The sequence below is a fragment of the Lepidochelys olivacea genome (assembly GCF_965140295.1).
Source record: "Lepidochelys olivacea isolate rLepOli2 genome assembly, chromosome: 27".
In the NCBI taxonomy this organism is placed as follows: Eukaryota; Metazoa; Chordata; order Testudines; family Cheloniidae; genus Lepidochelys; species Lepidochelys olivacea.
The window spans coordinates 6,539,751-6,556,007 of record NC_140437.1 but is presented as its reverse complement, the minus strand read 5'-3'; the positions used below and the strand labels follow the sequence as shown (position 1 = coordinate 6,556,007).

General features: G+C 50.7%; 1 protein-coding gene across 1 annotated transcript; it reads right to left on the bottom strand.

Moving 5' to 3' along the window:
* Window positions 1-1,365: 1,365 nt before the first annotated feature.
* Window positions 1,366-15,257, bottom strand: LOC311513614 (uncharacterized protein). The gene is made up of 8 exons (XM_084615561.1): window positions 15,111-15,257; window positions 13,937-14,005; window positions 12,425-12,637; window positions 11,788-11,810; window positions 10,153-10,265; window positions 9,831-9,863; window positions 5,370-5,483; window positions 1,366-4,982 (listed from the first exon to the last, which is right to left on the bottom strand). The coding sequence occupies exons 1-8, from the start codon at window positions 15,171-15,173 to the stop codon at window positions 4,072-4,074; spliced, it is 1,539 nt and encodes a 512-aa protein (XP_084471687.1). The 5' UTR covers window positions 15,174-15,257; the 3' UTR covers window positions 1,366-4,071.
* Between the last annotated feature and the right edge of the window lie 1,000 nt (window positions 15,258-16,257).

The window sequence follows — 16,257 nt, the reverse complement described above, 5'->3', positions numbered from 1 at the left end:
ATATATCAGAGGAATAAATACCGGAGAGGGAGAGGAATTATTTAAGCTCAGTACCAATGTGGACACAAGAACAAATGGATATAAACTGATCATCGGGAAGTTTAGACTTGAAATTAGATGAAGGTTTCTAACCATCAGAGGAGTGAAGTTTTGGAATAGCCTTCCAAGGGAAACAGTGGGGGCAAAAGACATATCTGGCTTTAAGATTAAACTCGATGAGTTTATGGAAGAGATGGTATGATGGGATAATACGATTTTGGCAATTAATTGATCTTTAAATATTCATGGTAAATAGGCCCAATGGCCTGTGATGGGATGTTAGATTGGGTGGGATCGGAGTTACTATAGAGAATTCTTTCCTGGGTATCTGGCTGGTGAATCTTGCCCATATGCTCAGGGTTCAGCTGATGCCATATTTGGGATTGGGAAGGAATTTTCCTCCAGGCAGATTGGAAGAGGCCCTGGAGGTTTTTCGCCTTCCTCTGTAGCATGGGGCACGGGTCACTTGCTGGAGGATTCTGTGCTCCTTGAAGTCTTTAAACCATGATTTGAGGACTTCAATAGCTCAGACATAGGTGAGAGGTTTATCGCAGGAGTGGGTGGGTGAGATTCTGTGGCCTGCAGGAGGTCAGACTAGATGATCATAATGGTCCCTTCTGACCTTAATATCTATGAATCTATGAATTCCTGGTTAAATAACGCAAAATGGTAGTACATCTCTCTAGAGACAGCGAACTTGGTAATTGCGACAATGACCAGGGTTAGAGGCTACAGGGAGATGCTTCTGGAGAGTTTGGGGACTGAAGTACAATAAGGGTTAACCTGCCAGGCAAAATTAGGACTGGTGGCATCCTGTGGAATCTATGGGGCTGGCTAACAAACTGGAGTGGCAAGGAGTTGTCACTTTGGTTAGCACCAGCAGATGCAGAGGGGTGACTTACAGTTCTGGACACCCTGAGAAAGCATCACATCTCATGACAGATGTCATGCCTTTGCTTTGCGAACAAGAGAAGTGGGGAACTCAATGACCCCTACAGACTAACTGGGTAAAAGATTACACTACTTGTCTTCTTAAGCAATTTTCCACTTAACAGAAAATTTGCTTTAGAGCATCGACATAAATTCCATTTGAAGTAAAACACTGGGTCTGTACTCTCATACACACTATTTCTCTCTCGTATTCCTCCACTCCAACCTTTGAAGTGAGGTTTTTCTTCAAAACTCATTAGTCCAAAGGATGTATCTTACATCAAATATACTTTAAAAGATTAGTCACCCTTTCCTATACTAAAAGGGAACTAATGTAAAATTGCAGTGTTCCAGTATAATTTGGGTTATCACAAAATCAGTGTCTTACTCTTTAACCAATAATTAACTTCATGTTTAATTTCATTTTCATTGGTAACAATAACATATTCAAAGATTACAAAATCTTATATGTGTTAGTTTTCTCTTAATTTCCAGTTCTACCAAGTGAATCCCAGGTAAAATTGCATTCTGTGTCAACATAGGTGTCTTCCACTTCTTTGAATTCATTTATCTCTTGGTCTTCTGCTATCAGTGTTGGTAAAAGGGGCCTCACACTATGTGGGAAGGTCTGCATCATGAGAACAAGCACCTCTACTCTATTTTCACACTTTCTAATCTTTCAAATTAGCAGGACATGAAGGAGAAGTGATGCACAAAACACCCGGGCAAAACTAAGAGACAAAAGCAGAGAATCAACATTTATGTATCTGGCTGTCTGCACTTGGGAATCTGACATATCTATTCCCTCATTGGTTATCATCACTTACACAGCATGAAAGTCCTTGTTGTCCACCGAGGGAGCCAGACTGGGATCCATGAGGAAGGAATGTCCTTTGAAGGCTTCTTTCTTTGCCTCTTGAAACTTTGGCTCCAAATGGTAACGGCCAATTGTTCCCAGTTTAACTATGGCATCCTCAGGGACCTTACTCAGTGCCATTAACCTAGGGAAAGGTATTCTAAACATAGTTTTACCTGGGCTATAGACCACCGTAGAGTCCTTCCCTGGGATGAAAACCAACCAGTGGTACCTGCTATTACTGAGTGCTTGCCAAATCCTTGGCCTTGATCAGGGTAAATTTACACTTCTCTGGAGCAGAATCCTTTACCAAACCACCCAAAATCTCAGTAGTGTTACTGAGGAAAGACTTCTCCAAACATATCCAATTTGTTTCTTTAATCTGATGGCACAGGTCTAAATTATGGACTGCATCAGAATCCCTGCAAGCCACCAGAAGTGGGGTATCTGTTCAAAAATCACTATTTCGCAACTACCTCACATTCAACACGGAGTTCATTTTATACACATTTGCAACCTGTACAAAGGGTAAGTTCAGCAAAAATGCCACTTCCATTTTCTCCACATCCACACAGATGGGGACAGTGTTTCCCAAAACATAGGCAACATACCTGATTAGGAAGGAAACATCTTCAAAAGTAATGTGAAGGGCCTGGGCCACAACAACTTTGGGAACCAAATATACGGTTATTTTTCCTAGTTCCAAGTCACTTACTCTGCAATTCTCTTCCCAGACCATTGGAAATGATACCGCCTTAACCAGCGGAACATGGGTGCGATTGTAGTCAGTTACTTCAGTTAGCTGCACAGATTGGGGTGTACTGTTATTTACCATCTCAGAGTAGAGATTTTAAAACACTACTGTTTCCATGGTAGCATGACCAATAGGTTGAAGCGTGACCTCTCCTGATGACTGAACTGCATGTGAACATCCCCCATGGGCCACATCATCATGGAAGGGCAAGGAAAAAACAAAAAGAAAGAAATGACTATTTTAGCCAATGGTCATTTGTCTCAAAGTCCCCACTAAATCCGAGCTATGTTCCGTTTAACAAAACTGCCATCCAGTTATGTGATTAAATGGTCTTCAGAAAAGAGAGAGAAACTGACAATACCAAGGGGTATAAGACACTTTTAGTTTCATATAAACTAAAATTCCAGAGCAGGCTATACCTGATGACTCAAATCAGGACAACAGATTCTCCCATTTTGTTGTCCTCTGATCCACCCAAATGTGCTTCACTCAGCACCATCTCATTATTTTTGAATCATGATATTTTCAGAAGTTTTAGCATCATTGTAATGGAGAAAAATAGCCAAACTTCCCATCAGCAACAATCCCAGTTTAGCAGAAAAAAGCACAGAAGCAGCTTTGCCAGTTGAGGGAAACACAGATTAAAGCACAGAACAATTACTTGGTGTTTGGGATTCATTCAAATTCCTGCTTCAGGTCTGCGAGGAGGGGCAGAATGCAGGCAGGATAAACTCTATGGATATGTCTACACTGCTAAATAAAGAAGTGGCAGCGAATCTCAGATCCTGGGTCTCTCGACTCCGGTTCATGCTACAGCGCTAAAAGCCCTGTCCCCAGGCTTCAGAGCCCAAGCTCCAGCCTCAGCTGTTTCCTTGGCTATTTTTAGATCTGTAGCTTACGCCCACGCGTGTAGATCCAGGCAGGCTCTAAGACTTGCTACTGCAGGAGTTTTTGGAGTGTAGACATAACCAATCTGTCTCCAAGGGGGAACTCAATGCCTCTGACAATCACTCTGCTGACCGTGGGGGGACCGTGATGCCCAGGGTTTGTCTAGGCTAGGAAAAGTGATGGAGGTTAAGTCAGATCAAGGAGGAACATGCTAGATAATGCTTGCCACTGTGGGCTATGGCTGCACTGCAAGAATAGTTATGTTTTACATCAGGATAGTTAACCTGAGCTAATTATCTCCATGGAAAATCCTAGTGGAGACACGGCCTAAGTAGATTATATCTCAGTGTAGATAGTCGAGGTCACCCTTATCTCCCCACCCGGGGCTGATGGACATTCCTGGCAGGTGAGGCATACCATTCCCTCCACTACCAGGACAAAAGAGCTGATAGAAGGGGCCCTGCGATTCACCCCAAAGGGTGAGCTGCAAAAGGCAAAAGTGGGGCAGCTGAGAGACTGCGGTAACACAACTGGTGCAAACAGCCTTAAAGGTCTCTATGTGGGAATTAGCAAGGGTATCTTTGGCCAGCCTTAGTCAGTGGGTCTACTGTCCTTTGTGGATCCTCTGATGTCTAATAAGGTTTGAGCGGTCATTGAAGCTTTTCCCACACTTGGAGCATTTAAAGGGTCTGTCTCCCGTGTGGATTGTCTCATGTCTAATAAGGTCTGAGCTCCGAGTAAAGCTTTTCCCACACTCACAGCATTCATAGGGTCGCTCTCCTGTATGGATTCTCCAATGTGTAATAAGGCTGGAACTCACACTGAAGCTTTTCCCGCACTCTGAGCACCTATAAGGTCTCTCCCCCATGTGGGTTCTCTGATGCGTAATAAGGTTTGAGCGGTCGTTGAAACTTTTCCCGCACTTGGAGCATTTAAAGGGTCTGTCTCCCGTGTGGATTGTCTCATGTCTAATAAGGTCTGAGCTCCGAGTGAAGCTTTTCCCGCACTCTGAGCATCTGTAGGGTCTCTCCCCCACGTGGGTTCTCTGATGCTGAGTAAGATTTGAGCTGTCAGTGAAGCTTTTCCCACAGTCATGGCATTTAAAGGGTCTATTTCCCGTGTGGATTCTCCAATGTTTAATAAGGTTTGAACGCTGATTGAAGCTTTTTCCACACTCTGAGCATTTATATGGTCTGTTCCCTGTGTGGATTCTCCAGTGTGTAATAAGATTTGAGCGACTACTGAAGGTTTTCCCACACTCAGTGCAGGTGTTTTTTCTCTCTCCTGTGGGGATTCTCTGCTGGGCTGTGGTTTCCTGGAGGTCCTTGCCACTTCCCCGACAATCCCCCGGCTGCCTCTCTGGCCAGTGCTGACTCTCATGCCCTTTTCTCCGCTCACAACTCCAGTGAACATTCCCTTCAAATCTTTCTGAAAACATCCCGGGTGGTTCCTCTTGCTCGTGATCTTTCTGCTGAGGATTCTCCTGCTTGTTCTTACTTACTGTCCCTTCACTTGCTGGGATAGAGAGAGAGAATCCAGGCATGAGTTATTCCAGGTGCTAGGCAGAAAGGAAACCTCAGATAGGGGATGGGAAAAGGGGGAAACAAACTACAGTAATTGCTGGAGAGATGCAAATAAACAACCCAGGAGCTGAACCCCTCCCATCTTTCCCCAGAGAAGAGAGAGGAGACCCATCCCATGCAAACACTCAGGAGGAAGGGAGACTCAGGAGGGAACTACTGCCCTGTGTCAGTGAGGATGGGTGGGAAGCTGTGACCTCCTTCATGAGGATGCATCACATGCTGTGGACAACCCTGATTAGAGTTCACAAGGGCTTTGTAGGGAATCCCACTCTTTTCTTCAGATACCAAGAAGTTTTGAGTTAGTTTAACTGATTCCTACCCCTGCAGGCACCTCCCTGGATCTCTTTTTCCTCTGAGTCCTGGAGGCCCTGGACCCATGGCTCTTCCCCTTGTTCCAGCTGGGAGACATCATCAGGTTTGGAAACTGGAAACCCTGCTCAGGGGAAAAGAAAACAAGGGAGAGCAGGTGAATTTGTGGGACATTTGTCACAAACAATGTGTTGTGCGTTTAATCCAAGCTCATTTTAAAGCAGCGAAATCCAGGTGCCCCAAGCTGCAGGACACTGCTAATGGGGGAATTTAACCACCTGCGTCTCTGCTGGGAACACACCCAGCCAGACACTTGTCATCAAGGGGATCCTAAAACACACAGAAGGCAACTGTATGTCGCAGAAAGAGAAGACTGCAGACAGAGGAGTGGCCCTGGCTGCGCTTTGCACCAACAGAGGTGCCCAGTGACAACGAGAGGCCTCAGGAGATGGGGACCATTGGGCTGGCTGGGTCCGCATGCGTGAGGAATGTCGTCAACATCAAATGCAGCAGCTCAGGGTTATTAGACTTCAAGAAATTGAATGTTGGGGAATTACGGACTCTACTGAGTTACGTGTAATGGGAGAGAGTATGAAAATCCCCCAGGGTGGGGAGAGGGCCGGGGAATTAGACACTAATTTGGGAGAAACAAACTGTAATTATTCCGGAAAAGGAGAATGCAAGAAATAAAACTCAGGCCACATGACCTAAGGAGAGACCAGCTCAAAGATCCAAGGAGCCTGCAGGGAAGAGAGATTGTGGCTGCTGCAGATGGGGAGTGGGAAGCGAGATCCTCTGAGTCCCCAGAAGTCTCACTACCATCCTGTGACATCACCAAGAAAGTGCCCCTTTATGCCGGAGAAGGGGTTGTCCCATGGCAGGGAGGAAATGCAGGAATGGTGTCCAGGGTTTCAGTGGGTAGGGACGAGGGGTGCAGGGGGAGGACAAGAGTTATGACAATATAAAAAATACGTAAAAGAAAGTGAAAGTGGACTAAAGAAAATGGAGGGTAGGCTCCAAAGCAACGGGGCTCGGGCAGGGATTCTGTGTTCATGGGTTGGGACTCCCCCAGCCCCAGATCCCTCCCAACCTGCCCTCCCTCCCTGGTGGCCATTAGTCTTATTCCTCCACACTCCCCGCCCCGCCCCCAGCCCTCCTCACATCCTGGGACCACAGCACCTGCTCCTTGTGTTCTCCTCCCCTGGCCCCAACCCCCTTCGCTTCCAGGTCCTCCACCGCTTTCCACCCCACCCTCCCACTATTCCAGGCTTCCCCACTCCCACGTGCTCATGCCCCACAAAAATTCCCTTCCCCCCCACCAGCACCACCACTGCCTGCAGTACATGCCCTCCCTTTGCTCACAGCACCACCAGCCTGCCAGCTCCTCAGAGCTCCTGTCCTGAATGCCTCCCATTGTCCAGCCCTCCTCGGACCTCCAGAGCACCTGCTCTACAGTAACCCCATCCCCACAGTCCTCCCAGCTCCCAGGAGCTCTTTGCCCCAAACCTTGCCCTCCCCAGCCTACCAGTGCCCGGCCCCTTCCAGAACATCGAGTTCAGCCAAGTCCAACTCACGAAAACCAACAAATAGAGTTATGGTACCTGCCCACACAGCCGAACTCTGCACTCTTTGATTGACGGCCCCATGCACCCATCACGCATTCTGCCTTGGCCCTGTATGGACCAGGAGCTCCCTACACTTCGCCTGCCCCGCAGGAGAGCACCATACCTACTCAGTGATACAACTCCTTCAGCCCCTTTAGAGCCCCGGTGTGCACAATTACCATTGACTTCCCCTTCATTAAACCCACACCACACACATCTCTCCCCTAACTGCTGACACACCCCATGGCAAGATGGCCCCTGTGCCCTGCCAGTGACAATGCAGTGCTAAAATCAGGCATGCTAGATCTCTCAAGGTCCACACAGACCTCTTTCCTCATATCCCACAGGTTAGGGAGAGGGGCTCATCCCCCTTCCCCCCCACCCCCAGAGAGCCACAGCTCCCCAGATCACCTCATAACACAATGACTGTGCTGCCGAGCTCCTCCAACACACACCTCCACCACTCAGTACTGCCACTCTGGATGGAACTGTGAGACACTTGATACTGTTATTACCAATATTTTAAAGTTGCAATGAATTGTGCCAGATATGCTGTGTAAGGTGTCAGGGATTTGCAAAGTACAATCATCTTGTTTATATGTCTGTATCACCTTTGTATTGTGTTCTAGATCTGTATGGTACATCTGTATTTCAAAATTTGTGTTGTGTTTCTGGGTGACACCCTCAGACAGAATGGCATCAGAACTAAGCCTGCTTGATGGGCTATCAAGGGACATCAGCTGTACAATGAACCCATTAAAAAGGCCAGGGACTACACCTTATGAGTCAGCAAGACATGTAGGGGCAGGCCTATGGCCAGAGAACTCTAAGGCTTTTCCATGCCATATATTGTGAAGTCTGTGTTTGGGACAAAGGAAGTACCAGCCACATGGCAAAAGGAATATAAAGGGTGGGGCTACATCTTCTCCATTTTGTCTTCATTCCTGCTTCTTACCTCTGGAGTAACTATTCTACAAATGAAGCTCTGAACAAAGGACTGAATGACCCATCCAAGCTGAGGATCTGTTCCAGAGGGACTTTCAAGCCGGAAAACTTACCAATACTGCTCAGAACCTGATATATGGACTTTGAAGTCTCGTATGTATCTGACTGCTTTATCATTTAACAGCTCTCTTCTTGTTTTACAATAAACCTTTAGTTTTAGACACTAAAGGATTGGCTGGCAGCATGGTATTTTGGGTAAGATCCAAACTAATATTGACATGGCAATGTGGCTGGCCCTTTGGGGGTCAGAAGAACATTTTGCATAGTGAGCGGAGCCAGAGGACTGGAATGCAGTAAAGGGGGCTGAGCGATTTCTTTTTTAGCTTCTTGGTAACCAGCGTGGGGAATCAGGAGCAGTTTGCGACTGGTTGGTGAATCTAACTTCAGTGAGAACCACCAGTTTTGGGGGAATCTGCTCTTCTTTTTGCAGCCTGCCCTGACTTTGACATTTTCAGTGAGGGCTGCCCCAAGCACACCGGGTCACAAGAACAGCTACTCCTAATGCAATGAATGCAGCTGGAGTACAGGCCAACAATAACAAAGGACCTGCCAGCTCCAGGGGGGAAGAGATGGGTTGTGTGGACATTCACCTTAACTCTCCATTTCCTGGGCTGCAGAACTTTTCAGTTTTGCTGAACTCAGCATTCTGGAAGGGCAGGTGCTGTCACCAGGCCTCTGCATTAATGATGTTTTTTTCCATTTAGTTTCTCCTTCAGCGTCTCTCTCCTATCACCCTTTCTATTTCCTTCGCCCTCTCCCCTCCCTCTGGCTGGACGACTGGGCCACCCTCTATTCCTGGGTTCCTTCACTCTCCTGCAAATGCTAACAGCAGCGAATGCCATTTTGGCTCCAAACTTTCTGCCTCGTCCCCATCTCTCCTAACCATTCTGCTGGTTTCAGGATCTCTGGCTGTGATAGGGACACAGCAGTGAAAGGGTTACTGTGCACAGCTGCAACCTGCCTGAATTCAGTCGGGTTTCATAAGTAAGGAAAAGATTATGAACAGTGGGTTTTATTGGAATCAGTAGTTCCCAGGGTCAGTCCACATGTGCTATAGTAGCTAGCTGCTCACCCAGATTTGGTCCATATACAATGTAGCGCTCTCTTCCTATTCATAGCCAATAGGGATATAAAACCTGGTCCAGTGTTTCTCATCTGATGGGGCATGGCCCCCAGGTGGCTCAGGAAAGACAGTCATGAGGGCCAGGAAATAAAGAAAATCTCATTGCCCCTGCGCACTCTTATCCCTCAAGGTCAGGGATTCTCTCTCAGCCTCTTGAAACACATACCATGAAGGGTGAACACCCTTCCATAGGTCTGTTCTTACTTTTAGAGTAAATGCAAGAAAGTTGCAAAAATTCCTTACCTCGGACAAAGAATCGCCAATGTGAAGTGTGAGAAACACTGATCTCCACTAGCGAAGCCCCCTCCTCTTTCAGGATAAGCCCCTATACATCTCAGTGCTCTCTTCCCTTCCACAGCCAGTCTGTACACAGTATAGCAGCCCCATGTCTCATTCAGCATCAGTATAGACAAGGGATAGCTTGGTTCCAGTCCCTCACTCCTGAGACTCTGCGGCCGCCCTGTGGCCTTTTTCAGTCGCTCATTAAAACGGCAGACTGCCCCGTGTATGGATGTTTCAGCCTTGTCTCCCCATTTCACACCACTCAGGTTCTTGTTCCTTTCCTCAAAGGGAACTGTGCCTGTCAGCTCAGGATTCACTCTGACCCCCACCAGACATCACCGCAGGAGTGATGTCACTGTTCCACCGCTTTCAGGTTTATCTCGGGATGGAGGCAGCAATCCCCTGCTGCTAACATGGTTCTTGGTCTGAAACCTCCCCATCAGAGACAGAAACGTACCTGTGTTGTTCTCCAGCTCTAGTCGCAGAGTCTCTGGGGAAGGAGAGGATGGGAGAGGTGAGAATCCAGGCCCTCGCGTTCATGGGCATATTCCTATTGGTTACTAACGTGCCTGCTTTTCATTATGAGGTGGTGACCCAGAGCGAGGCTGATAACTCAGGCAGAGCCAGCCCCACAGGGCTACTCGCATGGGGAAGGGCAACACCCTGAGCTGGGGCTGTGAGACGGAGCCCAGGGTCAGCGACATCACTATAGCCCTGACTCCTCCCCACGGCGAGGATCCCTCTAACTAGAAGGGACGCTGCTGCAAACTCCAATTCACCTTTGAATCCCAGCAGCACCTCCTGCAGGATGGCACTTTTCAGAGAGAAATCGCTGAGTCTCTTCTCCAGCTCCGCAAACCCCGGCTCTGGCTTCTGAAACGGCCCATCCTCCCTGTTGAGGAAAGCAGGAAGGGTGAGACATGGGTCCGATCTCCAATCCCAGAAGCCCCCAAACTCTGGGAAACCTGCATCTGAGCTTTATCATCTGTGATGTCACCCGCCCATAGCTCTGTGCTCTCCATGGGCCCAGAGACATGGGATGTGGGAAGCCACTGAGGCACAGAATGGAGACAGGTTCTGGTGCCCTCTCTGGAACACGCTGGGGTGCTGAGCCACCTCCACCCTAGGTTATTCCAGTAACAAGGGGCACCAGCATTGGGATATGTGGAAAGGGAGGAGAGGAGAGACGAAAGAGTGGGCGTGTCCCATGTGCTCACAGCGGCCACAGAGCCCAGATCTTCCCCAGGGATTTAACTTGGACTATTTAATGCCAAAAGCCCTGAGAACTTCAGCCAAAGCAGTGACCCCAGGGGTGTCAGCCCCATTGGTGGAGAGCACTGTATCCCACTTTTTATCATTGTCCTTCAGCTAGGTCATAAACTGGGGACACCCAGGCACAAAGATCAAGGGGGGAATCTGCCCCTTATGTAGAAATCTTTTAATTACTGTTCTTTATAAAGTACTTCATTGTCACAACTTTTTTCACTCAATGGGAAAACCGCCACTTCTGCTATTGCTACCCTTTGTTTCCCTGCCTTCCCAATCCTCCTCCCTCTCTCATCCTTGTCTGTGTGTCTCTCCTCTGTTCTTTCCTCCTTAGAGAAACTCCCTATTCCTACCTCTCAAGGGCTTCACTCCCATCCCCTCCGCTCAAGAGATCAGCAGTGGAATGTTTAACGTTGACCTTCAAGTGACATCATTACAGCTGACACACCAATGAGATTCACATGGGCCAGGGGAGTTCACAAATCTCTGAGCCAGGGTTTCAGGCTGTTTCACAGACTCAGGCCTGGTCTGCACTCGAATATTAGGTGGTCTTAACTACATTGCTCAGGGGTGCGAAAAATCCACACCTCTGAGCAGTGCGGATAAGCCAACTTGAGTGCCCCAGTAGACAATGCTAAGTCTAACAAGGAAGTCTCCCATCAACCTAGCTACTGCCTGTCAGGGGGGTGAATTACCTATGCCAATGGGACAACCCCTCCCGTCGCCATAGGGAGCGTCTACACTGAAACACTGCAGCAGCGCAGCTCCACCGTTTCAAGTGTAGACGAGCCCTCAGGAAGGCGGCATTGCCTCCCTTTGCATTTCGGAAGGTTTCTTTGCAACCATGAAGGCTAGAATCCGATTTTAAAAAGACAGAAGCTGAGATTCTGCACACTGTGAACACGTGACATAGTCACATAAATACACGAGCCAGGCTGGGTCTGGCCCACACGCCCTATGTTTGCCAGCCCTCATTAGCTGTCAGATAGTAAGAGGCTCTTCTCCGTCCTGAGGCAGCCACTAAGGAAAGACGTGATCTCAGGCATTCAGCCAGTGTGTCACAGCAGGGGAAGCGCCGTCGGCAGTGGAATTCCAATTCTAAACCATCGCTTTCCAATCGAATGCGGGAAATGGAGCCCAGGACGTACCTGCTCTCAGTGCATCCCGCACCCTGCAGAGGGGGAGAAAGAAGAGGTTGTCAATGGGCCGGTCCCAGACTGGCGTGGCCTCCTGCTCTGCAGGGGAGTCACCACTGGAACCCCAGGTATTTGGGGAATTTCAGACACTTGGGTTCACGTTCAGAGAACAGCTGACATCTCCCTCCCCACAGCTGGGACATCTGCCCCCAGCAATCCCAGGAGTCCCTGCTAGGAGGTCACCATTGGGGAAAGTCTCTCCCCAGGCACTTTACAGGAAGAGAATATCCCCCCTAGTGCTGAGAGCTCCCCCAAGTCCCCTCACACCACTGAACCCACTAACCTGGGACGACATGGGACCTTGGGCCTGGCGGGGAGAGGGTGGGCTGGGAAGTTCACCCTCAAAGTGCAAATGCAGACAGACAGGGCAGGAGAGGCAGTCTTGGGGTTACAGGACCCAGGACTCCCAGGTCCCATCCCTGACTCTGACACAGACTCACTGTGTGACTGTGGGCAGAACTGTGTTCCATCCTGTGCCTCACTTTCCCCTTTGTACAATAGGGATAATGTTCCTGACCCCACCTTGTGAGGTGCATTGGGGTCTAGGGCTGAGAAGCAGCGTATTACCACTGCCATAAGCCAGTCTGACCTGTGGGGATTGGCTCCTCGGCTGCTGCTGCCCCTTCCCTCCCAGAAGGGAAATCTCCCCAGACAGTCTGGAGACACCTTCATCCCTTCTCTTGACAATGGCTCTGGCTAGCTCTTCCAGCTGGGACAGCAGGAGCTGCTCCTGCTCCTCCAGAAACCCTCGCAGCTCCTTCCACTCCGCAACGATCTTCTGCCGCTCGGCTTCAGTCTGTTTCTGCAACCCAGGGAGAGGGCAGCTTGGTAAGAGGGGAGAATCAGAACTGTGCCTCCCAGCAGATGGGGGAGTTATTTACCAGAACACAGGGTTGATGCAGCAGATGACGGGAGTTCAGTTAGGCCAGGAAGGGTGGAGGAAGGAGGGCGGGGTGAGCTGTCCATGGCTAACAGGAGGGGCTTTTCTCCCAAAACCTCATCAAATTGCACTCAACCAAACTCTTCTTCATCTGCCGACCCACATTTCCCTTCCCCCGTGTCCCCTAAGCTCTAGAAAGGAACCCTGGTCATTATAATATCTGAGCAGCCCTTGGGCAGGTCTCTCCAGGCCACAGACTGACACTCTTCTGCACAGCAGCCTCTTGGACCCTAAACACATCATGTTGCTCCCACATCTGACCCTGCCCTCTCTCTGGGATCCAGTGGGGATGTTCTCCTGCCTGAGGCTGGCTGGATGGGCCCTGTGTTTGCTGTATCATAGAATCATAGAAGATTAGGGTTCAAAGAGATCTCACAAGGTCATCTAGTCAAACCCTCTACTCAAAGCAGGACCATTCCCAACTAAATCATTCCAGCCAGGGCTCTGTCAAGCCGGGTCTTAAAAACCTTTAAGGATGGAGATTCCACCACCTCCCTAGGTAACACATTCCAGTGCTTCATCACCCTCTAGTGAAATAGTTTTTCCTAATATCCAATCTAGCCCTCTCCCACTGCAACTTGAGACCATTCTGTCATCTGCCACCACTGAGAACAGCCGAGCTCCATCCTCTTTGGAACCCCCCTTCAGATAGTTGAAGGCTGCTATCAAATCCCCCCTCACTCTTCTCTTCTGCGGACTAAATAACCCCAGTTCCCTCAGCCTCTCCTTATAAGTCATGTGCCCCAACTCCCTAATAATTTCCATTGCCCTCCGCTGGACTCTCTCCAATTTGTCCACATCCTTTTGGTAGTGGGGGGCCCAAATCTGAACACAATACTCCAGATGTGGCCTCGCTGAATAGAGGGGAATAATCACTTCCCTCCATCTGCTGGCAGTGCTCCTACTAATGCAGCCCAATATGCCGTTGGCCTTCTTGGCAACACGGGCACACTGCTGACTCATAGCTAGCTTCTTGTCCACTGTTATCCCCAGGTCCTTTTCTGCCACTTAGCCAGTCAGTCCCCAGCCTGTAGCGGTGCATGGGATTCTTCCATCCTAAGGGCAGGCCTCTGTACTTGTCCTTGTTGAACCTCATCAGCTGTCACTCGGGGCACTCTGGACCCAGGCAAACCTGAGGGGAAAGGGGCTCTGGGCACCTACCAGCAGCTCCACGCTTTGCCGCTCCTCCTCGGCTTTTTGTAGACAGGCCAGATGCTCTCCCAGTGCCTCCTGCAAGAAGTGGGGAGGGGGATGTTACAAACTGCTCCAAAGGGCCTCACAGCTCCCAGATTTCAGGGCCCAAACCTGCCCTGTACGTGCCTGTGCAGAGCCCCTGGGACTCCGACTTTCTTGCCAGATACAGTTCAGCCTCAGCGAGGAAGATCTCACGGGGGCAGAGAGAGCAGAACCAGGTTTTCCAAGGAAGACACAGGACACCCTGGTGAAGTGCCAGGTGCAGCCCAAACCTCAGCCCCAAACATTCCCCAGCCCCACCCACATCCCAAACAACTAACTTCAGACGTTCCCCCAACTTCCCCAGCTCCATCTCCAACATACCCAAAGTGCCGGATCTGAACATGGACCCCCTCAAACCAAATAACCCCCAAACCACCCCCCCCCCAACACCCAGCTCTGACCCCGGCACACACACTGGTACACCCCCAGGCCCAGCTTTAAACCTGCCCCCCATCTACAGCCCCCTCACACCAACACATCCCAAAGTCTGGCTCTGACTCCTCCACGGACACACCCCAGAGCCCAGCTCCAAGCAGCCCCCCGATCCCATCAGAAGGGCCACACTGGCTCAGACCAGTGGCCCCCCAGCCCGGTCTCGTGTCTCGGGCAGTGGCAAGTGTCAGATGCGTCCAGCCCCGACTGCGGGCAGAGTTTGGGGACACCCGCAGTTGGGGGCGGGAGGGAAGGAGAGTGTGTCCCGGACTATCCTGGCTAAGAGCCATTCACCAGCCGGGTCCGCGCCCCCTGCTCCCGGTGTGGACGCTCCCTGGTCTCTGTTCCGGCATCGGGGCTTGTCTGGCTCGTTCCCCGTCCCGTCCCCTGGCCCCGGACACCCCGTTACTTCCCCGGCTGCGGGGAGCGCGGGGAGATCTGCCCCCAGAGCCGCCCAGCAACCCCGGATCTGCCCCGGCGACCCCGGTTCTGCCCCCAGAGCCCCCCCAAGAGACCCCGGTTCTGCCCCCAGAGCCCCCCCCCGTGACCCCGGGTCTGCCCCCAGAGCCCCCCCAAGAGACCCCGGATCTGCCCCCAAGAGGCCCCCCGTGACCCCGGATCTGGCCCCGGCCGCGCGGCCCCGGCCCCGGCCCCGGCCCCGGCCCACCTCGCTGCCCCGCGACCGGCGGGGCCGGAGCAGGCGCCGCGCTGGGCCCCCGGCCCCGGCCATGGCTCCCCGGCGGAACAAAGGGCTGCGGGGGGGCGGGAGCGGCGGCTCCGCCCCGGATTGGCCCGGCGGCGGGTGGGGCCCGCGCAGGGGGGTTCGTGACGCTCGGTGACTCCAGCTCCCGAGAGAGGAACCCGGAGCCCGGCTCGGCGGGGCGGGGGACCTCGGGGGTCTCGCCCGGCAGCGGGGCCGGTTCCAGCGGGGGAAAGTCCCTGCGAGGCAGCCCGGCGGGGAGGAACAGAGCGGAGAGCGGGCAGCGGTTCCAAGCTGGCTTGGCGGCGGCGGCTGCTGCTTCTCTGTGTCTGTCTCTGTCTCTGGCCATCAATGCCCGCGAAAGGATAAACTACAGTGAAGCTGCTGCCCTCAGCTCCGGCCGGATTGTAGGCGAGAAACAGAAGAATGTTTCTTTCCGAGCAAAGCAGAGAGTCCTAGATCCTAGGGCCAGAAAGGGCCACTGTGATCATCTGCCCTCCTGCAGAGCACAGGCTGGAGAAATTCCCCAAAATAATTCCTAGAGATCTGTTAGAAAAACAGCCAATACTGATTTTAAAATGGCCAGCAAGAGAGAATTCACCACCATCCTTGGTAAATTGTTCCAATGGTTAATCACCCTAATTGTTAGCAATGTGCCCCTTATTCCGGTCTGGATTTGTCTAGCTTCAACTTCCAGCCATTGGATCTCTGCTACATCAAGGAGCCCATTATTCAGTATTTGTTCCCCATATAGATACTTATAAACTGTGATCAAATCACCCCTTGACCTTACCTTTGTTCACCTGAGTAGATTGAGCTCTCTGTGTCTATCACTACAAGGCAGGTTTTCTAATCCTTTATTCATTCTCGTGGTTCTTCTCTGAGCCCTCTCCAATTTATCAACATCCTTCTTGAATTGTGGGCAGCAGACCTGGACACAGGATTCCAGCAGTGATTGCACCATTGCCAAATACAGAGATTAAATAACCTCTCTGCTCCCACTCAAGATTCCCCTGTTTATGTCGCCCAGGATCACATTAGCTCTTTTGGCCACAGCATCATGTTGGAAGCCCATGTTCAGCGGATTGTCCACCATGACCCCCAAATCTTTTTC